The sequence below is a fragment of the Aotus nancymaae genome, unplaced genomic scaffold (genome assembly GCF_030222135.1).
Source record: "Aotus nancymaae isolate 86718 unplaced genomic scaffold, 86718_ANA_hifiasm-v0.15.2.pri h1tg000030l, whole genome shotgun sequence".
NCBI lineage: Eukaryota > Metazoa > Chordata > Mammalia > Primates > Aotidae > Aotus > Aotus nancymaae.
Window position 1 is genome coordinate 21,440,694 of NW_026988443.1, and position 27,618 is coordinate 21,468,311.

At 39.8% G+C, this 27,618-nt stretch overlaps 2 protein-coding genes across 5 annotated transcripts in view; both read right to left on the minus strand.

Annotated features, from left to right (window-relative positions):
• TERB1 (telomere repeat binding bouquet formation protein 1) overlaps positions 1-6,120 on the minus strand; it is a 49,737-nt gene extending 43,617 nt beyond the window's left edge. The window contains exons 1-4 of one of the 3 annotated variants that reach the window (XM_064383164.1): positions 6,040-6,120; positions 5,552-5,628; positions 4,831-4,932; positions 1,694-1,756 (exon numbers count right to left, since the gene is read on the minus strand). In XM_064383164.1, coding sequence (XP_064239234.1) covers positions 1,694-1,724 — 31 coding nt within the window. In that variant the 5' untranslated portion in view covers positions 1,725-1,756; positions 4,831-4,932; positions 5,552-5,628; positions 6,040-6,120. Of the gene's footprint in view, positions 1-1,693; positions 2,083-2,408; positions 2,750-4,830; positions 4,933-5,551; positions 5,629-6,039 lie in introns of those variants that run through there. The other 2 variants (XM_064383162.1, XM_021667070.2) reach the window with 2 other exon arrangements.
• A 1,469-nt stretch (positions 6,121-7,589) lies between these two features.
• NAE1 (NEDD8 activating enzyme E1 subunit 1) overlaps positions 7,590-27,618 on the minus strand; it is a 31,487-nt gene continuing 11,458 nt past the window's right edge. For both annotated transcript variants that reach the window (XM_012468291.2, XM_012468292.2), the window contains 13 exons: positions 25,026-25,135; positions 23,907-23,969; positions 23,349-23,412; positions 22,955-23,046; positions 19,853-19,912; positions 19,628-19,761; positions 17,376-17,451; positions 17,053-17,092; positions 15,371-15,457; positions 14,896-14,988; positions 11,225-11,339; positions 11,090-11,139; positions 7,590-7,826 (listed from right to left, as the gene is read on the minus strand). In XM_012468291.2, coding sequence (XP_012323714.1) covers positions 7,717-7,826; positions 11,090-11,139; positions 11,225-11,339; positions 14,896-14,988; positions 15,371-15,457; positions 17,053-17,092; positions 17,376-17,451; positions 19,628-19,761; positions 19,853-19,912; positions 22,955-23,046; positions 23,349-23,412; positions 23,907-23,969; positions 25,026-25,135 — 1,094 coding nt within the window. In that variant the 3' untranslated portion in view covers positions 7,590-7,716. The remainder of the gene's footprint in view (positions 7,827-11,089; positions 11,140-11,224; positions 11,340-14,895; positions 14,989-15,370; positions 15,458-17,052; positions 17,093-17,375; positions 17,452-19,627; positions 19,762-19,852; positions 19,913-22,954; positions 23,047-23,348; positions 23,413-23,906; positions 23,970-25,025; positions 25,136-27,618) is intronic.

Below are 27,618 nucleotides of genomic sequence, written 5' to 3' on the forward strand. Positions count from 1 at the left end.
AAAATGCAATACTAAAATGACAATCTAAAGTGTGGAATGGATTTGAATAGACATCTGTCCAAAGAACATAGAGTGCCAATAAGTATATAAAAAGATGCTCAACATCACCAGTCATTAGGCAAATGCAAATCAAAAACACAATTAGATACAACTTCACCCTGTTGCTAAACAATTGACTGATGGGAGCTGATGGATAAATACTCTTCACTCTTTGGCTGGGATGACTCTCAGGGACATAACTAAACTGGCTCCCAGAGTTTCCCAATAGGCTTAAGCTCCAGTTGCCCATAATAATAATGTATTTGATAACATACTCTGTCTTCTTTTTCCTATCTCATTTCCCCACTTTCCAGCCAGTGTTTCCTGGGATCACTTTCTGAAAAAAAAGTACTTGCACTCAAATCCTTACCTCACAGTCTACTTCTGGGAGCAACCTAAAGACTTAAAATGGAAGAGAGTGAGATGTGGGACTGAGGTTGGAGGTTTCATAAATGGTTTGAGAGGGGAATCACCAACAGTTTTCCCCTGTCTCTCCAGGTTTTAACTTCTCCCTCTTCAGAATCTCCATTCCCTCTTCAGAAACTATCCTGTCTTTTATAACACTTTCTTGACATTACAACTTCCCCCTAGCTATTGCCATATAGCTTACTATGTATTTATTTATCTATTTATGAATGAATGACAGGGTCTTGTTCTGTCACCATGACTTAAGTGGAGTGGTGTGATCATGGCTCACTGCAGCCTTGACCTCCCAGGCTCAAGTGATCCTCACACCTCAGCCTCCCAAGTAGCTGGCACTACAGGCATGTACCAATGCACCTGGTTAATTTAAAATTTTTTTTTTGTAGAGACAAGCTCTCACCGTGTTGCCCAATTTTGTCTCAAACTCCTGGGCTCAAGTGATCCCCCACTTTGGCCTCCCAAAGTGCTAGGATGACAGGAGAGAGCCACCACACCTGGCCGATCATTTATCTTTAGTCAAGCTTTTAAAGAGTAAGCAATTCATTCAAACTGTGTGTCTTCAGATCTTCTTAATCTTAATTCCAGTCAGATATAAACAGACTGCAATCTGACTAAAATCTATTAAGTTTACTGTTAATATAAGAAATAACATCCTAAATACAAAATGCAGTAGAAAATTGAGTCCTCATCTGTGGCATTTGACATTTTAGGCTCTTAAGCAACCTCTTTCCCATGAAGCATTAGGTTCTGATTTCTAAGATACCACATTTCTGACTCTCTTTTCACCTTTTTGAAATGTTTTTCTTAGACTTTTTTTAAGGACTCTCTTCCTCAGCTAAAACTTTATGTGATGGTATATATTAATGAACACTATTCTCTACCCTTTTAACTTCCTCCATGCCCATGGATTCAGTTTCCATCTTTCTGAGAACAATTTTGAAATCTGTACTTCCAGGCATACTTTGATGATGGTCCTCTCAGGTTCCCACTATTCTCGTATACACTGACATTAAATCAACTATCATGTGATATTTGAGTTATCAGTATGTCTTTTCTCATTAGGATGTCAGTTTCCTAAAGCCAGAAATTATGTGACAGGTACAGAGTCGTGCTCAATATTTATGTAAATGGCTGAAAGATTCTTTCATCTCCTGGATCCTGTCAGATAATCTACAGTATTATCTAGCAAATACAAAACTAATTGCAGATATATGATCCATCAATTTCTCACCTTGTGTTTTCTTTGTGTCTTCACTTTCCATACTTGTCTGTATTCTTTTTCCTTATATTTTGTCTATAAGATAAACGTATTTTCTCGATTTAAATCAATGTTTGAGAACGCCAAAGATATAAATACAAAGGGGTAGGAAACATTGTTTTCCTGAAGCCAAAAGACCAGGGAACTACAACTTTTAAAATAATAATTAAATGTAATTAACTTAGTTGAATAATAAGTTGAATCTGCAACTTATTAGATGTGTGATATCAAGCAAGTTGATTAAATTCTTTGAGGTTCTGTATCCTCATCTGTAAAATAGCAATGATATTCCTATTTCACAGAGTTGTTACAATTACATTTAAAAAATTACATAAATGCAACTGGCATTTTTAAGCACTATATGCATGTAACAAATTTTATTAAGCAAATGAATGATTGGGTGACTGGACTCAACTGGACCTCTTATGGTCCCATTTCCTTCTTTTTTTTTTTTTTTTGAGACAGTAGGGTCTCACTCCGATGCCTAGGCTGGAGTACAGTGGTTTGATCATCGATTTAGTACAGCCTTGACCTCCCAGTCTCAGGTGATCCTCCAGCCTCCAGAGTAGCTAAAACTACAGGCACATGCCACCACACTTGGCTAATTTTGTGTATTTTTTGTAGAGATGGGATTTTGCCATGTTGCCCAGGCTGGTCACAAACTCCTGGGCTCAAGCAATCCACATACCTTAGCCTCCCAAAGTGCTGGGATTACCGGTGTGGGCCCCCACACCCAGTCCTCACTTTCTTCTTATTTTCCTCATGGAAATCTTCATCTCATAGTTTCAGATTAGGGATTCCTCTACCAATGAGAGGTTTAAAAACACACACACACTCTTCAGATTGGCCTTTCTCTTCACGAGCTAAATACTAAATTAACAACCCATGAGTATTTTCAACATGGTATAGTGAAATGGGATCTCACTATGCTCTCCAGGCTGGTCTCCCAACTCCTAAACTCAAGCAATCCACCCATCTCAGTCTCTCAGAGTGCTGGGATTACACAATTGAGCCATGCCCAGCCCAGAAGCACTTTTAAAATAACTGGCAACTCTGATATGGCCTCTCATATACCTTACTTTTTAAAATCCTAAACTGATTAGTTAGAAAAATGTCTCAGGGTCCAGTTAACTTCTCAGAGCAAAAAATCAGGATTCAGAGAACTCTAAAATTCTTATTTATTCCAACACTATGTTGTTAAAGAGAGATATCCAATTATCCATTTATAGAGCAAGGCCTTGTTTGAAAAAGAAAAAAAAAAAAGAAAATTCCTAAGCACAAAGAAATGTTTAAAGAAATAACAAATTGAACAATCTTTTATAAAGTAGTATACAAATGTACAGATATATTATTTTTGCCTTTTTATAAAGAGGCAGGGTCTCAATCTGTCACCCAGGCTGCAGTGCAGTGGCATGATCTTGGCTCACTGCAGCCTCAAACCCCTGGGCTCAAGTGATCCTCCTGCCTCAGCATTCCGAGTAGCTGAGACTACAGGCGGATACCGCCATTAATTTTTTTGTTTGTTTTATTAATGTTTTAATATTTTTGAAGAGACAGGGGTTTTGCTATGTTATATATGGTCTTGAATTCCTGGCTTCAAGTGATCCACCCATCTTGGCCTCCCAAAGAGCTGAGATGACAGGCATGAGTCACCATGACTGGCCCATTTTTTTAACCTAAATATTACATTAAAATAGAAATAGCTATTTTATGATAAATCCACAGGATAGGATATTACAAGAATATTCACATTTACTAGAAATGTTCAATAGTAAAGAAAAATGCTTATATTACAGAGTTAACCAAAAAGAGCAAGACTCAATTTAATCTACAGTATGAACCCAATTAGATAGAGGTAAACATAAAATAAGTCTGGCTAGAAAGATGACATAGTAACACTTGTCTTTAGCTGGTGGTTCTATGGGTTTTATCCCACTATTTTCTATTTTTCATCATTTTTATAATAATAACAGCATCTAACATTCAGTAAATACCTATTGAGGTTAGGCTGTTCTTTATACCTTATGAATATTCTTTTTAGTCTTCACGATAACCTTATGAGGGAATTATAAGGATGAAGATACATCAGGCAAGGGCAAATAATTTGACAAAGTTCAAATCGCTAGTAAGTGCCAGAGTTAAAATGGGACCCAAGAAAATTTGAGGCAAGGGCCTACATTCTTATCCTCTCTTATACTGTCTCCCATATATAAATATATATTGCTTTTGAACAAATGGGTTACGATTTAGAAAAGATTACTAGATTAAAAAAAATGAACTCTTTAGAAAATGGACAATTGTTATCATATATGGATGTTTTTGTTTCGTGGATGACTTTAAGGACTATTTCCTTAATTTTAATTATCCAATCTATTCTGCTTTTAATATAATTTTTAAGAGAGGGGTAATGTGTAATTTTTAAACCTAAATGCTTTGAAATAAAAACTGACCACCCACACTACTTGTTTTCTCCCTTTGTTTTTATACTTTTTTCTTAATAAATGATTACTTTGCACAATAAGATAGTTTGCCAAGTATCTGGGAGCATTAACACAAGTCATCTATGTACTTGCGAAGTGCTTAAAAATACCCATAGCAAGGGGGAAGTTATAGCTTTCAAGAGGTTGATAATCATAAAATTAAAAATTATAAAAAAAGTATATTCTCAAGAACAAAAGCACCTGCCATATAAAGCAGATTATGAAGTGCTTTCAGTAATTTAGTGAATATAGGTACTGTCACAAACAAGGAGATTTCAAAATTCTTTACTGTATTCTCACAGGAAAAAAGGATTTTTTTTTCTGGATAACAGAAAGAACCTCTCCCATTTACACATTTCACTCAATCTATTCCCCAAAACAGTACCACTAACTCAAATTCAAATTTCAGTAAGAAAAGTAGCTGAACATTGTTTACCTGATTTAGGAAATGTATATCAAAAGCTTTTGGGGGACAGGGCGAGGTAGCTCACACCTGTAATCCGAGCACTTTAGGAGGCCAAGGTGGGTAGATGACTTCAGGCCAGGAGTTGGAGACCAGCCTGGCCAAGATGATGAAACCCCATCTCGATCAAAGAAAAGTATAAAGATTAGGTGGGCGTGGTCACGCACCTGTAATCCCAGCTACTCAGGAGACTGAGGCAGGAGAGTCGCTTGAGCCCAGGAGGTGGAGGTTGCAGTGAGCCGAGATCAGCCTAGGTGATGGTGGGAGACCTTGTTTCAAAACAAATAAATTAATTAATTAAAGAAAGCTTTTTTTTTTTTTTTTGAGACAGTCTTGCTTTGTCGCCCAGGTTGGAGTGGAGTGGCACGATACCAGCTCACTGCAACCTCCACCTCCAGGGTTCAGGAGACCCTCCTACCTCCGTCTCCCAAGTAGCTGGGATTACAGGGGCCCGCCACCACATTCTGGTCAAGAAAGCTTTTTGAAATCGAAATTTTATCCCAAGATATCAGAAGGATAAATGGCATCTTTTTGTGTAAGGCTGGCAGGACTGATAATCCCACCACTAAATTGTCAGTGGATACCCGGCTTGGAAATATATACAGAGAAAATATCCTCTAAAGAAGAGACAAGGGAGAAAGGGCAAATTTGTTTTCAACGGTTTAAACAGATTGAGAAATAACAGTCATTCAGGACCCAGAAAACGCACTGAGGGTACCAGGAGTCAGCTGGCTCTACAATATGAAACCCTTCCCGCAGCCTCCCGCCCAGAGCATAAATCCTCAGGGCCTCCTCCTGGGTTCCACAGGTAACAGACAGGTAACCTTTCCAAGGCGGGAGCACTTACCCCGCCCTGCTTCCTGCCCATTCAGCCCGCGGCCAACTCACCTATAGAATTGGAAGAATTCCTTGTGCAGCGCTTAGGTGGCCCCTCCAGGCTCCTCTCCGACCAGGGCTCGCAAGTCCTGCGCGGGAGCAGGGCACTGGTTAGCGGCGTGGGCCACTCACGAGCCACCAGCCCCCTCAGCAGGCTCTCCCCGCTCAGGTGCTGTGGGACGCGCGGCCCGGCCCTGACTCAGAAACTACCTCACCGGTGGGTCCCACCGTCTCCACACATCAGAGTCACCTGGGGAGGCGCCTAGGGAGTCGGACGTGAAATTGGGGCGAATACTGCCAGGCTCTACACACCTCTAAATGGTGCGTGATAAATGTCTCTTCCCGCCACGGGCTGTGGGGACTACAGCCGGGGCCTGGCACCTGCCCATAAGGGCCCTTCCCCCAACTCTACCCTTCTCCTCATGTGGGCTAACAAGGGCCTGACGAAGCAGTAGGGCCTCCTGGCCGGCCCAACCCGCCTTCCACAGGCGCCAACATACGGAGTTTTCAGGACCAGTAAGGCAGGACCCGAACGCGCGGGAGGGACCCTGACCCCGCGACAGCGTTCGCCCTTTTTTCCTCGCTGCCCACCTGCCACTACGCCCAACGGGCTTTCCCGCCCAGCTGTCCAGGCTCACGTCCGGGGCGGGACTTCCGGGAGGAACCCCCGCCATCCCTACGCAAAGTCTAATTGCCTCTGCAGGTGCCCCAGGTTGCCAAGGGCAGGGTTTTTAGAAAAGTTACAATTTGAAAGAGAAGTCTAATCTAACCGTCCCCGGTTTTTAGGGTTTTTACTTCAGAGGAGCATTAGCCCCAAAGTTAGGGAACCATGCGCGCGGTTGACCAGGCCTGGGTCTGGGACGGTGGCCACAAGGCGCTCGGCGGCGAAGCCTCAACCTCCCCTCTGCCTGGCACCTGTATTTTGCACTGTGCCTTCTCCCTTTTGTTGGGCACCCCGCTGATGGTCACCGCAGCCCCACAGAGGCAGCCAGGCCTCCAACAAACCAGGGGGCCTCCGGAGTTCAGTCCAGGCGCCCTTCTCCGCGCCTGGACCAAAGGATCAGAGTGCGGCCGAGGCTGAGGCCTATCCCTTACCTCCTCCGCCATAAAATGCAGCCCACGGGACTGCTAGGCGATGGAGGAGCGAGGAAGGCCCCCGATACGTTGAAGAACAGCTAAAGAAGGGCTGACACATCAGGACCCAAACACCAAGTCCCTGTGAAGCACCCTCGCAGATCGAACAGGTTCTCACTTAGGAGACGCTGGCCTCAGAGACAGCTGCAGGCAGGTTGCCTTAGGTACTGAGAGTCATGCACCACGGACCACGTGCCTCAGCCATAAATATTAACGTATCAAGCCTGAAACCGAGCACTGCCCCACCTTCTGGATTCTGGATTTCCACTCTGTTTGCATCTACTACTTCCTTTTTTTTTTGTCCTCTAATATGCTGGTCAATGCTAATAGTCCTATGTGAGTTTTCTTTAAAATGAAATTTAAAAGTATATATAGGGGCTGGGTGCGGTGGCTCACGCCTATAATCCCAGCACGTTGGAAGGCCGAGGCGGGTGGATCACGAGGTCAGGAGTTCAAGACCAGCCTGGCCAACACAGTGAAACCCCGTTTCTTTGAAAAAAAAAAAAAAGTATAAATAATTTGAGTGGAATGACCCTATAAAATTTAAAGAAGTAGGTGTAAGCAGCCAAAACTCAAGTAGTGTTAGTTGTAGACAACACTACATACAAGGGGATGGTCTTGTTTTCTGTTAAAACTACATATTCAGAAATAATTTCTTTTTAAATTCTATTTGTTTTAAAAAATGATGGTCATAAAATGTCCGTAGCTAACATTTGCACATGGCTTAAATTCATTATTGAAGATGGTAAGAAAAAAATTTTTTTAACTATCTCTAATAAAACACAAGAGATAATCTATGGCAAGTAACTTTGAAATAGCAAGCCAATATTGATGCTTAATGAGAAATGGATAGGATTCATTTTCTAGGAAAATGACTGTCTCCTTTCCCCTCCCCACAAAGAACAAGACTACATGATTACAAATGAGAAAAATGTTTATTAAGGAAACAATTTAGCAGCTCTCATTTAGAATTTTACAGACCAAAGCACAACCCAAAGGCAATTACAGTTTCAATCATTAACACACCATCTAAGGTGCTTACTCTACAACTGGAAAGTTGCTGAAGTTTGTGACATGCCACTGTAAATAAAAGTATTATTAAAAATTACAAATTGTTTGGTGATTATTTTGATGACCTCTTGAGCAGCAGCTCCTGAAAGGAAAAAGGAGAAACACAAATCTTTGAAAAGAGTGAATTTCAAGAATTATATAAAAATACTCAATTCAATAAAGAAATCTTTCCTTTTCAAAAGCAAAAGCATTTGAAAGTGACTCAAAACAGATGCAGTTAGCTTACTGAGTCATGTCAACATAAAAGCCTATAGTTCTTTTTGTTATTAAAGGAAATCTAAACAGTAGTGTGGTTGACCAAACTTTAAAAGATACACACAGGCATAAAAGATTCTCAAAGGACACCATTCTGCTGCATTTTAATTTTACCTTGTATCTCTTTAACTTTTATAATAAAAAAGAAGAAAGGTCTATTTGTTCTACATGCATTTGTAGTTTAGGAAGGATCTATATTAAATATTGCCAGACTGCTATATTTACTCAAAAGAAAAAAAAAAGTAAGAAAAAAAGTTGTGCATCTTTTTTTTTTTTTTTTTTTTTTGAGACAGAGTTTCACCTTGTTACCCAGCCAGTCTGGAGTGCAATGGCGCGATCTCGGCTCACCGCAACCTCCGCCTCCTGGGTTCAGGCAATTCTCCTGTCTCAGCCTCCTGAGTAGCTGGGATTACAGGCATGCGCCACCATGCCCAGCTAATTTTTTGTATTTTTAGTAGAGACGGGGTTTCACCATGTTGACAAGGATGGTCTCAATCTCTTGATCTCGTGATCCACCCGCCTCGGCCTCCCAAAGTGCTGGGATTACAGGCGTGAGCCACTGCGCCCGGCAAGTTGTGCATCTTTTATAACCTGAAGATTCCTCTTTCCCAAATATTCATGGACTGGATAGAATTTTTTTTTTTTTGAGACAGAGTCTCACTCTCTCACCCAGGCTGGAGTACAGTGGCATGATCTCGGCTCACTGCAGTCTCCTCCTCCCAGGTTCAAGTGATTCTCCTGCCTCAGCCTCCCGAGTAGCTGGGATCACAGGTGCCCGCCACCACATCTGGCTAATTTTTTTTGTATTTTTAGTAGAGACAGCGTTTTACCATGTTGGCCAGGCTGGTTTCCAACTCCTGACCTCAAGTGATCTGCCCACCTCAGCATCCCAAAGTGGAGGCCTTACAGGCATTAGCCACTGTGCTCAGCTGACTGGATAGAATTTGTGACTACCGTGCACCAAATACTGTTCTAGGCAGTAGAGATACAGTAGGGAAAAAAGACAAAAAGATCCACTTGCCCTCATGTTACTTTTTAGCAGCAAGAGAGAGATAATTTACAAATAAATAGAATGTGTAGTATGTCAACTGACCATAGGCGCTAAAGAGAAAAATCAAATAAGGGAGATATAAATGCAGGAGGAGGGGTTCGGTTTTAAATAGGGGAGTCAGGGATGGCATCGCAGAGAAGACAGCATTTGAACAAAACCTGAAATAAGCGAGGGGATATGATGGCACTATGCAAAATGATTACAGAATGCATAGCAGTAAAAAAAACAAAACAACAACAAAAAAATCCCCTTCAATTTATACTTTTTTTCTGCTATAGGCAAGTCATCTAGTCCACCCATCTGGCTGCACCTCTTCTCAGATTCTGGACTAAATCTCAATAAATAATAATTTGCCCTTTTCTGTGAATTGGCAGTTAACTCTGCTATTCTGGCAGAAGAGACTTGGTTTTAGTTTAAAATAAATTATTACAAATCAGGCTTTAATTTGGATTTGCTTAGAAAATAGTTTTCTTAAGTCTTATGATTCATTTACATTTTGAACACTTCAAATATTAATCAGACCTAAATCTGCCTTCAAAACATTCAATATCTAGAAGGAAAATGCCATAAGCAAATAGTTCAGTCTATAGGAGATCACAGACAGGAGAGTAGTATTTTTTTGAGGGGTGTTACGCACTAAATGGTTTGTGTCCCCCTCAAATTCATATGTTGAAATCCTAACCCCCAGTGTAATTGTGTGAGGATAGGGCCTTTGGTAGGTGATTAGGTCAAGAGGGTAGAACCTTCATGAATAAGACTAGTGTCCTTAGAAGAGACCCCAGAAACTTCTCACATTTTTTTCCACCATGTGAGAACACAGAAGAGAGAACCGTCTATGAACCAGGAAACAGACTCTCACCAGACCCTGACCATGCTGGCACCCTGATCCCAGACTTCTAGCCTCCAGAACTCTGTGATAGATTTTTGTGTTTATAAGTCTATGATATTCTGTTACAGCAGGCCAAGGTTACTAAGACAAGGGGGAAGTAGAGTGAGAGAGGGAAGTAAAGGGAGCTTTTATGAAAGATGTCATTTTTGGCCGGGTGCGGTGGCTCACGCCTATAATCCCAGCACTTTGGGAGGCCGAGACGGGGGTGGATCACGAGGTCAAGAGATCGAGACCATCCTGGCCAACGTGGTGAAACCCCGTCTCTACTAAAAATACAAAAAAAAAAATTAGCTGGGCATGGTGGCGCACGCCTGTAGTCCCAGTTACTCGGGAGGCTGAGGCAGGAGAATTGCTTGAACCCAGGAGACGGAGGTTGCGGTGAGTCGAGATCAAGCCATTGCACTCCAGCCTGGGTAACAAGAGCGAAACTCCGTCTCAAAAAAAAAAAAAAGAAAGATGTCATTTTTGAGTTGGGCCTTGAAGAATATGTAGCTTTTGGATATGCAGAAAAATATATTTTTAAGGCAAATAGCCCCAGAGGAGCAAAGATCTAGGAGCAGGAAATCAAAGAGCATGCCTGAGGGGAATGCAAGTAATATGATAAAACCAATGCTAGAGAGGCTGAGTAGAACCAGAACACAGGGTTTTTAATGTCAAGCCAAGGTCCCTGGGCTTGCTTTGAGGTCCGTTGAGGGCAGAGGGTTAGAAGAAGGACACAATCAGAGCTATGCTTTAGAAGGATGAATGACTGTTGAGAAGTTTAAGTTGGTTGGCAGTGGGAGAAACGGAAGGCAGGGAGACCAGTATAGGGGGAACTGAGTAAGTATCCTAACCTGGGCAACACAGTGGGACCTTCTCTCTACAAAAAACTGAAAAATTAGCCAGGCACGTTGCTACACGCCTGTAGTCCCAGCTATTCAGGAGGCTGAGTCCAGGAGGCTGAGGTTGCAGCAAGCTATGATCGCATCACTACACTCCAACCTGGCAAAAGAGTGAGACTGTGTCTCAAAAAAAAAAAAAAAAGAAAAAGAAATATAACATCCTGCTTCACTGCCCTCCCTAATTAAAATAGCTACGACGACAAAACCTCATATTAAAATAGTAACTGTACTATTAATAACAGGTGAGTCTTCTCATATATGGAACTCACCCCCCAAGAATGCAGCAATGGTATGTGGCTCAGCAGCTCCATATCGGCAACTAGAGGAGAGCACAGAGACATCAATTTTGATTAGCCTTATGACGGGTGATGTATCATCTCTTAAACACCCTAAAAAATACTCACAATTCATGGACATAATCATCTTTCACCATTACAGATAAACCATATTCCTGAAGGAAGCCAGTGAGACAAGACTTCAACTTTCCTATATCTTCTTCAACTTGATAGTTAGATACCCCTAAAAATGAAAATTTTCATTACAATAAACGTGATTCAAAATTAATGGCCACCTCCTTTAATCTGTTTTCAGATGTTCTATTCAAAACATGTATGAAACTGAAGAACAAAAATAACAAAATATGAGACCAATATTTGCAAATATCACAAACCTATAATCAGAGACCAACTAAAACCTAGCAAAAATTTGAATTTAATTAAACCGGTTAATTGCTTCATACCCACTGTCTAGAAGAGCATCTGGCACATAGTGCTTAATAATTGATAGAAGAACTGAATGAAAGAGAAAGTAATGTCCTACTTATACCCTTTATAAAAGTTATTCTCCAATTCTAAAAGGCTAAATAATAAATGACACTGAGGACATACGACTATTGATAACAGGTAACCTTTTTTTTTTTTTTAATGAGACAGAGTCTTGCTCTGTCACTGAGGCTGGAGTGCAGTAGTGTGATCTCGGGTCACTGCAACCTCCGCCTCCCGGATTCAAATGATTCTCATGCCTCAGCCACCCAAGTAGCTGGGACAACAGGAGTGAGACACCACACCCAGCTAATTTGTTCTATTTTTAGTTTCAGTGTTGACCAGGCTGGTCTCAAACCTGGCTTCAAGTGATCTGCCTGCCTTGGCCTCCCAAAGTGCTGGGATTATAGGTGTGAGCCACCATGCCCAGCCAGTAATAGGTAACATTTATTGAGCATTAATAGATGCTGGACACTGTGTTCTAAGGACCTTATACATATTAATTGATTGAATCCTCACAACAGTCCTATGAAGTAGGTATAATCATCCCCATTCATAGAAAAGAAAACTAAGGCACAAGCAGATTAAGTTACTTAGCCATAAACAGCAAACTAGGCTATAAGCCCAGGCAGTTCTTTTTTTTTTTTTTTTTTTTTTTTGAGACAGAGTCTCATGCTGTGGCCCAGGCTGGAGTGCAGTGGCATGATCTTGGCTCACTGCAACCTCTGCCTCCCAGGTTCACCAGGGTCAAGCGATTCTCGGGCCTCAGCCTCCCAAGTAGCTGGGACCACAGGCGTGCACCACCATGCCCAGCTAATTTTTGTATTTTTGGTAGAGATGGGGTTTTACCATGTTGGCCAGGCTGGTCTTGAACTCCTGACCTCAAATAATCCACCTGCATCAGCCTCACAAAGTGCTAGGATTACCGGCGTGAGCCACTGCACCCAGCCCCAGGCAGTTCTTCATGATTAAACTATAATGTCTATTATTACTAGTGGAAGGAAAAATGTAATTACATGATATTCAGGTATTATTTTAAAAAATCATAAATAAACTATCACTACTCTTCCTTATAATAGTAATATCTATCCTTTACTGGGTACTTACAAGGTGCTAGGCAATGTGTTAAATGGTTTTCATATATCATATATTTAACCCTTATAATCCAAGAGTAGATATTATTACTGCCATTCCATAAATGACAGAACTGAGACTAGGAGGGAAATAGTGACTCACTCAAGGTCACAGACAAAGCAAGTGATAAAGCTTGGATTGAAAGCCAGGTTTAACTCCAAAGCCTACGATCTAGTCTCCTACAGTGGCTCCCCAATAAACATCTCCTTCAAATCCTTATGTAATCCCCTCCCATTCTTAATCTAAGCTGGCCCTGTGAAACCAATAGAACACAACAGAAGTGATGCTGTATGACTTCCAAAGCTAGGTCATAAAAATCCTTGTACCTTCTGTTTGGGTTTTTTGGAATGTTAACTACAGAAGCCAACTGACATGCTAAAAGGAAGTCCAAGCTAGCCACATGAAGAGAGATACCTGACCAGCCCCCAGCTATTCCCACTATTCTGACTAAGGTGCTAGTTACATGAGTAAAAATGTCTTCTTGCATATCTAACTCAGTCAGTCAAGCCTTCAGAATGACTCCACCTCCAGGCATCAAGCAACTGCATGACTCCCCAAGAACTGCCTGAGCAGGAAATCCACAAAATCACTTTACATACTGCCTTAAATCATTAAGTTTTGAAGTAGTTTGCTATGCAATAGATAACTGAAATAAATTCTAATCAAATAATACAAATAAAGCAATACTTATTTTGTGCTTATTCCTTTTTTTTTCTTCTAGTAAGTTTGCTCATTAAGACTATAAACTCTGGGCCAGGCGGGGTGGCTCACGCCTGTAATCCCAGCACTTTGGGAGGCCGAGTCAAGCAGATCACTTGAGGTCAGGAGTTCAAGACCAGCCTGGCCAACATGGTGAGACCCCATCTCTACTAAAAATACAAAAATTAGCTGGGTATGGTGGCAGGCGAGTGACTGTAATCAAAGCTACTGGGGAGGTTGGGGCAGAAGAATTGCTTAAACCCAGGAGGCGGAGGTTGCAGTGAGCCGAGATCACACCACTGCACTCCAGCCTAGACGACCGAGTGAGACTCTGTCTCAAAAAAAAAAAAGACTGTAAACTCTGGAGACACACTGCATCAGATGGGGCAACAGGTTTTATGATACCCCTAGAATGTGTTGCTATGCAATAATCCTGCACAATTAAAATTATCATACACAATAAAAATATTCTGAGCAACCACAGATCTTTGAGATTATGCCAATTCTCCAATGACTCCACTTGCTGAAGATAAAAAGTAGATACTAAACAAAGAAATCTCTACATCTTCAGAGTTCTTGAGTTAAGAAATTACTAGCATACTTTTTTTTTTTTTTTTTTAGACGGAGTCTCACTCTGTTGCCCAGGCTGGAGTGCAGTGGCGTGATCTCGGCTCACTACAACCTCTGCCTCCTGGGTTCAAGCGATTCTCCTGCCTCAGCCTCCCAAGTAGCTGGGACTATAGATGTGCACGACACGCCCAGCTAATTTTTGTATTTTTAGTAGAGATGGGGTTTCACTACGTTGGCTAAGATGAGTCTTGATCTCTTGACTTTGTGATCCACCTGCCTCGGCCTCCCAGGCCCAGCCACTTTTTTTTTTTTTTTTTTTTTAACAGAGTCACCACGGTCACCCAGACTGGAGCACAGTGGTGCAATCACAACTCACTGTACCCCCGACTTCCAAGGCTCAGGTGATCCTCTCACCTCACCCTCCAAGAAGCTGAGTCTACAAGTGCACACCACCATGTCTGGCTAATTTTTTGTATCTTCAGTAGAGATGGGGTCCTACCATGTTGCCCAGGCTGGTCTCCAACTCCTGGGCTCAAGCAATCCGCCTGCCTCAGTCAGCCTCCCAAAGTGCTAGCATTACAGGTGTGAGCCACCGTGCCTGGCCAGCATACTTCTTGTGGCTTTCCTATTCCACTAAATTAAACTCAGTGGTGGGAGTCTTAGTAGCAAACTATGGAAAATACAGAAAAAAAGTTTTCTTCTGTACATATTCAACCAACGTCCCCCTGTAATAGTTTAGAATCGAACACTAAAAAAACAAAAGGTAGTTCCTCACTGGGGAACGTTTGGGGTATAATCTGTTTACAATGTGAAATTAAAGCAACACTATTATAAACACCCTGAGAACACTTTCAATTTAAATATTTTATTGAAAATCTTATTATATCTGGTAATTCAATTGCTATTCTTACCTGGATATCTACCATGTTGTTTATGAAATCTATCCACAGCCCGTAACATTAAGTACAACACTATTTCATTATCTGGATTGTCCATGCTAGAAACTGAAAGGAAAAAAAATTTCAGTATGATTTGGTTAATTTCCAATGTAACAAACAATGAAGGGCTGAATTTACTATATACTTGAGTTTCAGGACTATAGCTGGAGTCACACAATCTCTACTAAAGTAGTAACGTACTGAGTTTAACGCATACATGTCATACAATGGACTCAGTGACCTAAATATGACTTTGTGCATACATTAAGTTTCATGTAATATATACATAAACTATAATTACTTAGATAAGCTTAGAATAAAATTAGAATATGAATATTTACATTATCTTTTAGATCATCACCATATACTCAACACTATTATACACAAAATATTTATATCTTCTAAATTAATTAAAATTAACCCAGAATCAGAAGGCTATTATACTTACTAATTTCATCCTTGTTAATTGTATCCAAACCATATTCTTCAGCTAAGGATCGACATCTTACCACTCGAAGAAATGCAGAATTGCTGCCTGAACAGAGGAAAGATATTAAGGAAGTAAAAATTGTACCAGGTGAATACTATGAATCACAGGTGACTTTAAGAACAGAGAAGGCCGGGTATGGTGGCTCACACCTGTAATCCCAGAACTTTGGCCGGCCAAGGCAGGTGGATCACAGGTCAGGAGTTCAAGACCTGCCTGGCCAAGATGGTGAAACCCTGTCTCTACTAAAAATAAAAAAAGTAGCCAGGCGTGGTGGCGGGCGCCTGTAATCCCAGCTACTTGGGAGGCTGAGAGAGAGAACTGCTTGAACCCAGGAGGCAGAGGTTGCAGTGAGCCAAGACCGCACCACTGCACTCCAGCCTGGGCAACAAAGCAAGACTCTGTCTCAAACAAACAAACAAACAAAAAAACCCCAGAGAATTACGTATATACCCTTCTCAGACATGAGAATGTGAAGGAATGTTTTCTCCTTAGCTCTAATAGCAGAGAAAGAACTAGAACATGAATCACCTTAAATTTATATCCCTGGCACTACAACCAGTTCAGATCGAGTAAGGTGATAGGCTCTCTGAACCTCAGTTTTCATGTGTAAAATGGGTATGATACTGTTTACCTTTGACAATTGTTCTATGGATTAAATGTGACACCTGTATAAAGTACACCTCTAGCACAATGCCTGATATGGCTCTACAAATAACAGTTTTAATTGTTATTATGTATAAGTAGTCCTAAGGGAGAGAGGGTTATGAATTGTACTCTTGATAAAGGTAAGGACTTTTTTTTAAGCTTTGTATTATTGAAATTTTCAAAAATGCCCCAAAGTAGAATAGAATAATAAATGTTCAAACTTTCAATCTAGTATCATATAATCTAATATAACAAAGCTAATTCAAGATTAATCTAATAGACAAACAAGGTGCAAGATCAGTAGTGGAAGAAAACATTAAAACTGAGCCTAAACAGGCATTGTGGAGAAGTCACAAAATAGAAAGCTTGGATAAATCTTTTTTAAGGATGGGAAGCATGCAAAATATAAACTTCCACAGGACGTAGGAGCAGTAGGAGCTGTAGCTATAGGGAGGAAATCTTCAGATGGCATGTACAACAGATTGAGGATTTTGAAAGTGACTCTTAAATAAAAGAAAATGCTTTTGGCCTACTGAGGAGTTACTGAGAAGACTCCTACGAACCTAACCACTCTGAAACTAGATGGCAAAATTCTTGATTCCATTCCAGTCATTTAACACAGACCAAAATGAGTATTTAAACCAGTATTTCAATGTACATGTGACTCAAGACTTCACAGCCAAAGTCTTCAGACAAAAAAATTTCCTAAATTACTTAAAATTTAAAAACAGAAAATACTGTATTAATGACAATTTTCAATTAACTGACCATCATGTCTTTTTGGCATTGCCACCGATAAACATGCTCTACCTCTGATTCAGTCTTAAAATACTCTCCATTTATATTATGAGAGGAAAAAAACCTTACCCATAATTATATCTACACCACTGAGGCCATGGAAAACTTAAAATTTCAACCATTCAAAATACCTGGAAACATTCCCTATGGCACATTTCTATCAAGCAAAATAAGGAAATTAATTCAAGGGGACTTACAGAGTAATTTTAATTCTTTCTCTGAAATGGACTCTGGTGCCTGTAAAGAGATAAATACAGATCTGTTCCAGTTTAAAAGAGAAAATTAACAAAGGGTGCGGCACAAAGCCAATCACTGTGACATGGGGAGGCTTTCTCTGAGAGCTGGGAGAGCACTTTAAAAATAATCTTGTTTCCTTATCACAAACATTCCCATTAGGCAGGCAAATGAGAACTTCCTCTAAAGAAGCACAGAGCCAGTGCCACACGCTCTGTCTCTAAACCCTTTCTGGCTGGAGTTATGTGCTCAGGTCTGTATGGGCACAGTGTGCCCAGCAGCTTACCTGGCCAATGGACTGCAGCAATTTGGCAACATGGTTACCTACAGCAGCAGCATCTTTCTTTGCTTTTTCACGGTAACTGAAGAAGAACAAAAAGTAAATATTAACAAATTTTTTAATTAGCAAAATTTAAATTATCATGAAGTAAACAAAAAATTTCTTTCCTTTTCATCAAAAAACACAGGCCTGACAATGTATGAAATGTGAAAATGCCAGGGAAATGCTATCAACAGCACCTCCCAGTAGCTGGGAATCTTTCCAGTGTTAATGACAGGCTCTCGGTGCCCACTAAAACCCAGAGTCCCTCTAACAGCACCCAACTTAAAAACTGCCCTCCTAGAGGGATCTATGATCTATCTAGGCTTCTGTGACAAAGGACCTGAAAAAAAAAAGTTACTGAAGAATATGACTTATCCCCTGGAAGTCAAGTCCAAGGATAATACATTAAAACTGTCCATCTCCATAAAACTTCTGTTTTTGTTTTTTGGGACAGGATCTCGCTCTGCCACCCAGGCTGGAGTGCAGTGGCGCAATCCTGGCTCACAGCAGCCTCAGCTTCCCATGCTCAAATGATCCTCCCACTTCAGTCTCCAAGTAGCTGGGAATACAGGAGCACGCTACCACGGCTGGCTAATTTTTGTATTTTTTGTAGAGACGGAGTTTCATCACATTGCCCAGGCTGGTCATGAACTTTTGGGTTCAAGTGATTTAAAAACGGAAAATACTGTATTAATGACAATGTTCAATTAACTGACCTTCATGCCTTTTTAGCATTGCCACAGATAAACACGCTCTATCTCTGATTCAGTTTTAAAATACTCTCCCCATTAGTATGAAAGGAAAAAAAAAAACCCTTACCCAATAATTATCTATACCACTGAGACCACGGAAAACTTAAAAAATTTCAACTATTCAAAACACCTGTGAACGTTTCCTGTGGCATATTTCACCACCCACCTTGGCCTCCCAAAGTGCTGGAAATACAGGTATGAGCCACTGCACCCAGCTATAAAACTTTTCTTTAGGTCTATTTACCTTTCACCCTCTAATAATCATCAGTGTTCAAGCCGACTACCTCCCATGTAAGGTCATACTTCTTTATATCCTCAACTGATCTCTCCCAAGTTTTAAGTAGTTGAACTCTTAGGCTAGCACAACAAACCCAAAATTTGTTCAACAGTGACTATGAAGAGTGAAATCTGTCTGGGGAACAGAGATCATCTCTGTGTGACATTACTTGGCCCCCAAAGAAACCAAGCCATCGGACCTGGATTCTTTGCACCATGCCCTAACTATATGAGGGTAATATTCATTGAGACTCAGACTATCCCTATGATAGTCTATCTGGGTTCAAGCTAGTGATACCTGGATAGCAAGTATCTACATAGTCATAGACTCTAAATTATGAAACGTTAAGATAAAAAATTCATCACACCCTTCATGGTTTTAAGTTACAAATAGAAGGCAGTATAGGGCCATGGCTAAGAATATAGTCTCTGGTACTGGTTTCCTGGGGTTCAAATCTTGATTCTGCCATTCACCAGCTATGTGACCCTGTATAAGTTACCTTTTTAATACCTTAGTTTCCTCATGTGTCAAATGGGGACAATAACACTATCTCTCTCTCATAAAGTTGTTGTGAACCTTGTGTGTATACTAAATTACTTAATACATAGAATATAGTTGATAGCACAGAGTAAGTGATCAAACACTAAGTTTATCATGAAATATGAAAAAAAAAATCTGCCTCCTAGGGGTATGTGGTAATTCTGTATTTCCCATTCAATTTTGCTTTGAACCTAAAAAGAATCTGCCCTCTAAGTTCTTTAGCTTATTTTTACTTATTTATTTATTTGAAACAAGGTCTTGCTCTGTCACCCAGGCTGAAGTGAAGTGGCATGATCATGGCTCACTGCAGCCTCAAACTCCTGAGCTTAAGAGATTCTGCCTCAGCCTCCCGAGTAGCTGAGATTAAAGGTGCGTGCTACTATGCCCACCTAATTTTTCAATTTGTAGAGACAGAAGTCTCACTATGTTGCCTAGGATGGTCTCAAACTTCTGGACTTAAGCAATTCTCCCACCTTGGCTTCCCAAAGTGTTGGGATGACAGGCATGATCGACTGCAGCTGGCCTAGTTTATTTATAAACAATGAGGTTATAATAAACTTTTATTTGATTTCTGACAGGCTGATAAAATGTTTATTTCTAATACAATCAGACTTTGTCTATTACATAGTTTGAAAACAATGACATACACGTTTTGCAGTTTTATATATTTGCCTGAATCTGCAATCATATCAGGAATTGTGCCTCGAACAGGTAAATTTCCTTGACCTTCTTTGGCCACAAATTCCTTTAAGGCACGAGCTAAAATCCAAAATGATGGAGTCTAAAAAAATAATAAAAAAATTAACATTAAGTGGTGTTTTATTTTGACCCAAAGGCTTAGACAGCAATGTTTTTACTTTTGGTGGTGTTACCTGTTTGGTGATATTTATGCAGCGATCATCATTAAATATATCTTCAATACTGCTTGGGATCTAACAAAGGAACATGAAACATTTACTTACACAGTATTAAGAATTTGCCCATCTTTATTTTCAGTGCTAATTCTTCAGATACGTTCTTTGAATTCTCCCACTGTAATCAAACACAAACTTCTGATTTGTTTACAATTTTACTTTGAATGAGTATCATATGAAGATTTGATGAGGAAAGAAAGAAAGACCTCTCCTGTCCACTGTTACTAGCATTTAATACCGATTTTCTTATACCATAAATGGAGTAAAGGAGGAGCCCCAGTAAATTATTTTATATAGTTACATCTGAAGATACAACAGATTATAGACTTGTAGTGTTTCATGATTTTCCATCCTGTCAAAAATTTGAAACCCTTGCACCCTAATCAGTGACCATTGAGACAACCACTCTGAAAAAAACTAAAACTATAATTGTATTGCAAGATCATCATACATTAATCAAAAGTATAAAGTCAGGCACAATGGTACATACTTATAATCCCAGCATTTAGAAGGCCAAGGTCAGAGAGTCACTTGAGCCCAGGAGTTTGAGACCAACCTGAGCAACACAGGGAGACCTTATCTATACAAAATGTAAAAGTAAATTAGCTGGGTGTGGTGGCACATGCTTGTGGTCCCAGCTACTTGGGAGGCTAAAGTGGAAGGACCACTTGAGCCCAGGAGGTAAAGGCTGCAGTGAGCAGTGACTGCACCACTACACTCTAGCATGGGTGACAATGCGAAACTCTGTCTCAAAAAAAAAAAGAGGTATACAAATCATAGGCTTTGATTCTACTGTTGTGTGGAAAAAAAGAAATTTCTCAGTGCTACCTCCTAACTGGTCTCTCTGCTTCCACTCCCAGTCCCCTAAATTCTGTTCTCCTCACCACAGCCAGATGGCCTTTTAGAATAAAATGCAGCTCACTCCACTTCCTTAATGGAAATGCTTAAAGGGCCTGCAAGGACTTGTTATGATCTGGCCCTTTCTGCCTCTCCAAACTCAAATCCTCCCTACCACTTTTCCCCCTTTTTCACTTCATTCCAATCACACTGACTTGCTTACTGATGCTTGAACAAAAGTCAAGCTTCATCCCACTTCTGGGCCTTTGCACACGTGCCTCCTCCAACTGAAAAGCTCTTCCACCAGACCTCTGCATGCCACTTCACTCAGGCTTCTGCTTAAACACCTCTTGGAAAGTTTCCCTGGCTCCCTATCTAAAATTGTATCTCAACCCCAGATCCCATTTTCCCAACATGCTCTCTGCCCCTTTGTTCCGCTTTAATTTTGTTCACAGCACCTGGTGCATTTTTATCTGTTTATTTAGCTTACTGTCCCCCAAGTATTAGAACCTTTTCTTCTCAACTGTCGTTTTATATTCAGTGAAATACAGAGATTTTAAATGTCCAATTCAATGCATTTTGATAACTATATATATATTTTTAACAATAACCCCAATTAAAACAAAATTTTCGTCACCGGAAAAAAGTGATTCACAAAGCACGTTTTTTTTTTTGGACATGGTCTCACACCATCACCCAGGCTGCAGCACAGTGGCACAATCAGGGCTTACTGCAGCCTCAACCTCCTGGGCTCAAGCAATCCTCCCACTACCTTAGCTCCACAGTACCTGGGACTACAGGTGCATGCCACCACACCCAGCTAATTTTAAAATTTTTTGTAGAGACTGAATCTTCCTATGTGTTCAGGCTGGTCTTGAACTGGGCTCAAGCAATCATTCTGCCTTGGCTTCCCAAAGTGTTGGGATTATAGGTGTGAGCCACCACACCCAGCCAGCACTTTTTTTTTTGGAGACAGAGGCTCACTCTTGTTACCCAGGCTGGAGTGCAGTGGTGAGATCTCAGCTCACTGCAACCTCTGCCTCCCGGGTTCACGGGTTCAACCAATTCTCCTGTCTCAGCCTCCCAAGTAGCTGGGAATATAGGTGCCCAGCACCATGCCCAGCTAAGTTTTGTATTTTTTAGTAGAGATGGGGTTTCAGCATGTTCACCAGGCTGGTCTCGAACTCCTGACCTCAGGTGATCTGCCCTCCTTGGCCTCCCAAGTGTTGGGATTATAAGAATGAGCCACTGTGCCAAGCCTCAGCCAGTGCACACTTTTAATCACTTAGCAACACTGCCTTGTTGTCTCCAAAAAGTTGGTAATAATATCTTATGTGCCTTCCTAACTTGAAAGGCAGTATATTTGCTGTTTTAAATTATAAGAAAATTATAACTTAAACTACCAGTTGTTATTCCAAAGCTCCCCAAAAACCTCAATGGTCAGCCTTCAACAACTAAGCCACAACAAAACCAAAGGCATCTGAGTAATCCTCCAAATAACTGTTAAAGTGTACAATGTCATTAAGAACATCTTTCATTCTATCCAAATAATTACTGTCAGAAGCAAAGGCAGGGCAACAAAATTTAACTTTTCAGGCAACACTACTTTAGACAAGCAAAATATCACCCTCATTATGTAATTCCTATCCCCAAACTGTTACTATTCACAAATCATGTATTTCAAATATTTACATATTAAATAAATTATTGAACTGCTATTATATGCTGAAGAACTGACATCCACTTTAACAAGGACAACAAAAGGATATTAAAACAAGCTTCCAATTATATTGTATTTATTTTTTTGTTTGTTTGTTTGTTTTGAGACAGGGTCTCACTCTGTTGCCTTGGCTGGAGTGCAGGGCGCAATCTCAGGTCACTGCAACCTCCGCTTCCTGGGTTCAGGAGATTCTCCTGCCTCAGCCTCCTGAGTAGCTGGAATTACGGATGCGTCCTGCCATGCCCAGCTAATTTTTGTATTTTTAGTAGAGAGGGTTTCACCATGTTGGCCAGGTTGGTCTCAAACTCCTGGGATCTGCCCACCTCAGTCTCCCAAAGTGCTGGGATTACAGGCATGAGCCACCGGCCCACATCTGGCTCTGTATTTATTTCTAATTTTACACTTAGAAAATGTTAACTTATATCATTATAATCAACCATTTAATAGCCAAGGCCTCTAGAAAACACCTGTTGATATGAATCCCTCAGCAACTCTTTCATTACCTGAGTTGTATTGAGTGCTGTGTTCACATTTTTAATAGCTTCTTCAAAATTCTCTTCATCTTCTGGAGCCCCATTTTCATTCTTTAGAATTCCTATTATAATGGGAAATTGTCAGCAAACAACAGCCCTTTTCCTTTCACTCCTCTATTCCCCCATTATAAAAAATAACCTTGTCAGACTGCAGAATATTAAATCTTAATAAGAAATATGGCTTATCATTAGTCCTTAAAACTATACAAGGTGTGGCTCCTTAACTTCTCCAGAGGCAAAGTAAAATAAAAGTTCATGATGGTATTATCTGACAAAGGTGTTAACAGAAATCCAATAAACACTTGCCTCTAGCAATTTGCTTTTCAAGCTTTATACCGTATTTAACTATATTTCATAATATTACCTTGTCTAATCAAATCTCTGAAGTCCTCTTTTTCTTTATACGTTTTAGGTATTCGTCCATTTGTCTAAATCGGTTAAAAATTTTTAAAATTTAGTTATTAAAAACTCAAAATACAAAAATTGAAAGTCTAAAGTGTCCCCCATTCTCTACATAAGATTTCATCAACAAATATAATTTCTCTGTGAAATCACAGGCTCACTTGACAGAAAACAGACACTGTGCCCATTTATCTACATTAACCACCCCCAACAGTTTCATAACAACATTTATCAAATTTCATTTTGTTAATTAAAATTATCAGGATCAAAAGAAGAACTGTTAGATTTAAATTTAAAAGCAGTCATTTACCCTACGATACAACCCCATAAGGAAAAAAAATTAATCTCCCATTCCCCACCAAGGAAATCCTTTATAATAAATTGAAAATACAGTTGCATATGAAATTTTTTTTAAAAAGGACATACTTCACTATACCACCTCCCATTCCCCACCAAGGAAATCCTTTATAATAAATTGAAAATACAGTTGCATATGAAATTTTTTTTAAAAAGGACATACTTCACTATACCACTGTGCTAAATATTTCGCTATGATCACAATCCATGGAGTATGGCTATGGTCCTAAAAATGAGAGACAATCAAATAAAGTATCAGTATTATTAATTCTCCACTGTACCATCTAGTTTTCAACAAATTCAACATTACTTATGATCTCCTAATATATGCATAGTAATGAATAGAGGAAAATGAACTGAGTTAATAAAAACTACTTTACACATTTTTTTAGTTAAATACCTAGTATGTCATATATATACTATGATTGCCCCCATTATGCCAGCAATACAGTCTCAGAGACTGTCACCCAAAAACACAGCTCAAATCTCGATTTCAGACACTAATCCTAAAGTAAGAAACAAGGATCTTCTGTTTTCTGATGAACCAAATAAACAACAGCATGTTAATTTATATGGAAGTGGGAAAAAATACATATACTCTTTAAATTTTATTGTCTGTTATGTCATTATTTCTATCTGTTTAGAAAAAAGGCCATGAAGAGGGCTTCTTGGAATCTTTTTTTTGGTTTCTGTTTTTTGTTTTAAAACTTTTTACGTTTGATTTTTGTGGGTACTTAGTAGTGTATATATTTATGGGGTACATGCTTTGATACAGGCATGCAAATATGAAATAAACACATCATGAAGAATGAGGTATCTGTATAGCATTTATCCCATCAAGCATTTACCCTTTATGTTAGAAACAATCCAATTAAACTATTTTTTAGTTATTTTAAAATGTATAACTAAGTTATTATTAACTATAGTCACCTTGTTGTGCTTTCAAGTAGTAAATCTTATTCATTCTTTCTAAATTTTTTTTGGTACCCAATAACCATTCCCATCCCATCTCCCCATCTGGAATATGTTAATGTCCAACTTCTTGACCTGGGTAGTGATTACACAGATGTTCTGTTATTTATTTTTCTTCAATAAAAACATTTTTTAATTTTGAAGAAAAATTAATATGTTGAAAACAAGGGCAAATGTTGTTATTGAGTAATCTGGATGACAAGAATATGGAGGTTTATAGGATTTTCTCACTTTGGTGTAATTCAAAAAACTTAGGTTAAAAAAATGTTTTAAGTCAATCTACAAATGTAAGGTCACATACACTACCAACCTTTTTTTCCATATGATCCAAATCATAGGACTGAAAATGTTCTCTCAGTTCAGGAAATGGCTTATCTAGTCGTAGATCCTCTAATGCATTATCTGGATGAGATTCTATTACTGTGAAACAAAGAATTCAAAAGGATAAATTTAGTACTTCAAAAAAAGAGAGAGAAATGGGGTCTTGCTGTATCACCCAGGCTAAAGTGCAGTGGCACAATCATAGCTCACTGCTGGTTCAAACTCCTAGGCTGAAGGGATCCTCCCACCTCAGCATCCTGAGTAGGTGGGACTACAGAGTTGTGTCACCGTGCCCAGCTAATTTTTAAATGTTTTTGTAGTGATGGGGGTCTCACTATGTCACCCAGGCTAGTCTCAAACTCCTGGATTCCAGGGCTCCTCCTGCCTCAGCCTCCCAAAGTCCTTGTATTACAGGTGTGAGCCACCATGCCCAGCTTAAAAAATAAACTTAATTATTTAGCAATACTGATGACAACATACTATATTATAGAAACTTGGGAAATCTTTAATTTTTAAATGGGCACAGGGCCCACAGGTTTCACTGTTTTATTAAGGTACAATTTACATATAGTAAAATGCACAAATCTTAAGTCAACTATAAAGTTTTAGTAAAAATAAAACCAAGATTCCTTTTGAACAGAATCTGTTGTAATTGAAAAAGCTCAAAATTGACAAAATGTATGTACAGATAGTAACTAATGACCTATCCTTCCTCCTCTTGCGATCTTCAATAGACAGCATCACCATCTACCTAGCCTTCTTCCCCGGAAACCTGATGGTCACCCTTCACTTCTTGCTTTCTTGGCTCCAACATCAGTCACTCCCCACTTCCTCATCTCACTCTGTACACTGCTCTTCACATGGGAGAGTATAGGAGAGTGTATAATTTCAGTGAGTGTTTAGAGGTAGGTCCAGTTCTGTCACTTGCTAACTATGTGACCTTAGACAAACAATTTAATCTTTCATTGCCTCAGCATCATCTATAAAAGATACTAAAGTATCTACAGGTTGTATATCTCTCTTATTCAAAATGCTTGGGACCATAAGTGTTTTGGATTTTGTTCAGATTTTGGTATATTTGCAAATACATACTAGATGAGCATCTCTAATCCAAAAATCTGAAGTCAGAAATGTTCCAATGAGCATTTCCTTTGAATGTCATGTCAGTGCTCAGAAAGTTTTGCATTTTGGAGCATTTCTGATTTTGGATTTTGGGATAAAGGATGCTCAATCTGTACTTTATAAAGGTTTTGGAAAGAGTAAATGAAATAATTATCATAAAGGCAGGCACACAGCTAGCAATGTTTAACCTTCATTATTATCTACCCCTTCTTCTTCTCTTCCCTAAATTAGGAAAAAGAACACTCTCTTTCTTTCTTAGGCCACTGGAAATTTCTAACAGCAATCCCTGCCTCCAATCTTTGCCCCTTTAAATCCATTTACTTTCTACTCAACTTCAAAGTGACCCATTTAAAATAAAATTTTTATCCTGGCACTCTCCCACCTTTTGTTCCCTCCCATCAGTTGACACCACTTTCAACTCTTAAATGGCTCACCACCAGCAGCCAGAGCTTATCCTGACAAGCACTCCCTAACTGCCAACATAGATATTACTCCTCAGTGATGCTACCAATACCAAATAGCTATCATCACATCAGCACAGTACCTGAGTCATAGTAAAAATGCTTTCTTGAGTAAATAAAGAGCATTGTATGAATACTGGATGAAAATTTTATAATGATCTAAGATTAAAATTTTATAAGTAAAGGGCTTATATCAACCCTCAGCTGATGGAGGTCTGCTTATAAATGACTTTGGTCTCCTACAACAGTTTCCTTGGAAACAGTAGTTAGGTAAATGTCTTTGTTGTGTGAAACTGCACCTGAATTGAGAAAACCTAAAGCCTGCATGAGAATGAAATAAAAGACTGGAGGGGTCAGGGGCAGTGGCTCACACTTGTAATCCCAGCACTTTGGGAGGCCAAGGCGGGTGGATCACCTGAGGTCAGGAGTTCAAGACCAGCCTGACCAACATGGTGAAACCCTGTCTCTACTAAAAATATAAAAAATTAGCCAGGCATGATGGCAGGTGCCTGTAATCCCAACTACTTGAGAGGCTGAGGCAGGAGAATTGCTTGAATTCAAGAGGCAGAGTTACAGTGAGTCAAGATCATACCATTACACTCCAGCCTGGGCAACAAGAGTGAAACTCCGTCTCCAAAAAAAAGAACGGAGTGGTGAAAGGTGGTGCAACTTCATGGGTCAGAGTGACCCACATCCACATTCCTTAGCTCTCCACAGTCATACATGCCCAACGTGAGTTAGGGGGCAAAAGAAGCTGGGTACTTGCATAGTTGCTGGATCTCCTATAAGATCAAGAAACTATACCTGTTGTATCTCCTGCTTTGTATCCTTCTGTAATGCTACATAAAGAGTAGATTAAAGCCTATTAAATCTGATTGCCATTTTGAATCTGCAACTAGAGATGTGCTGCTACAAATTTACTTCATAATTTAAAACTGACTTTCTAAATTGTCAAGTTTCTAAAATTAGAGCTAACACAACCAATAGTAAGCCCATATG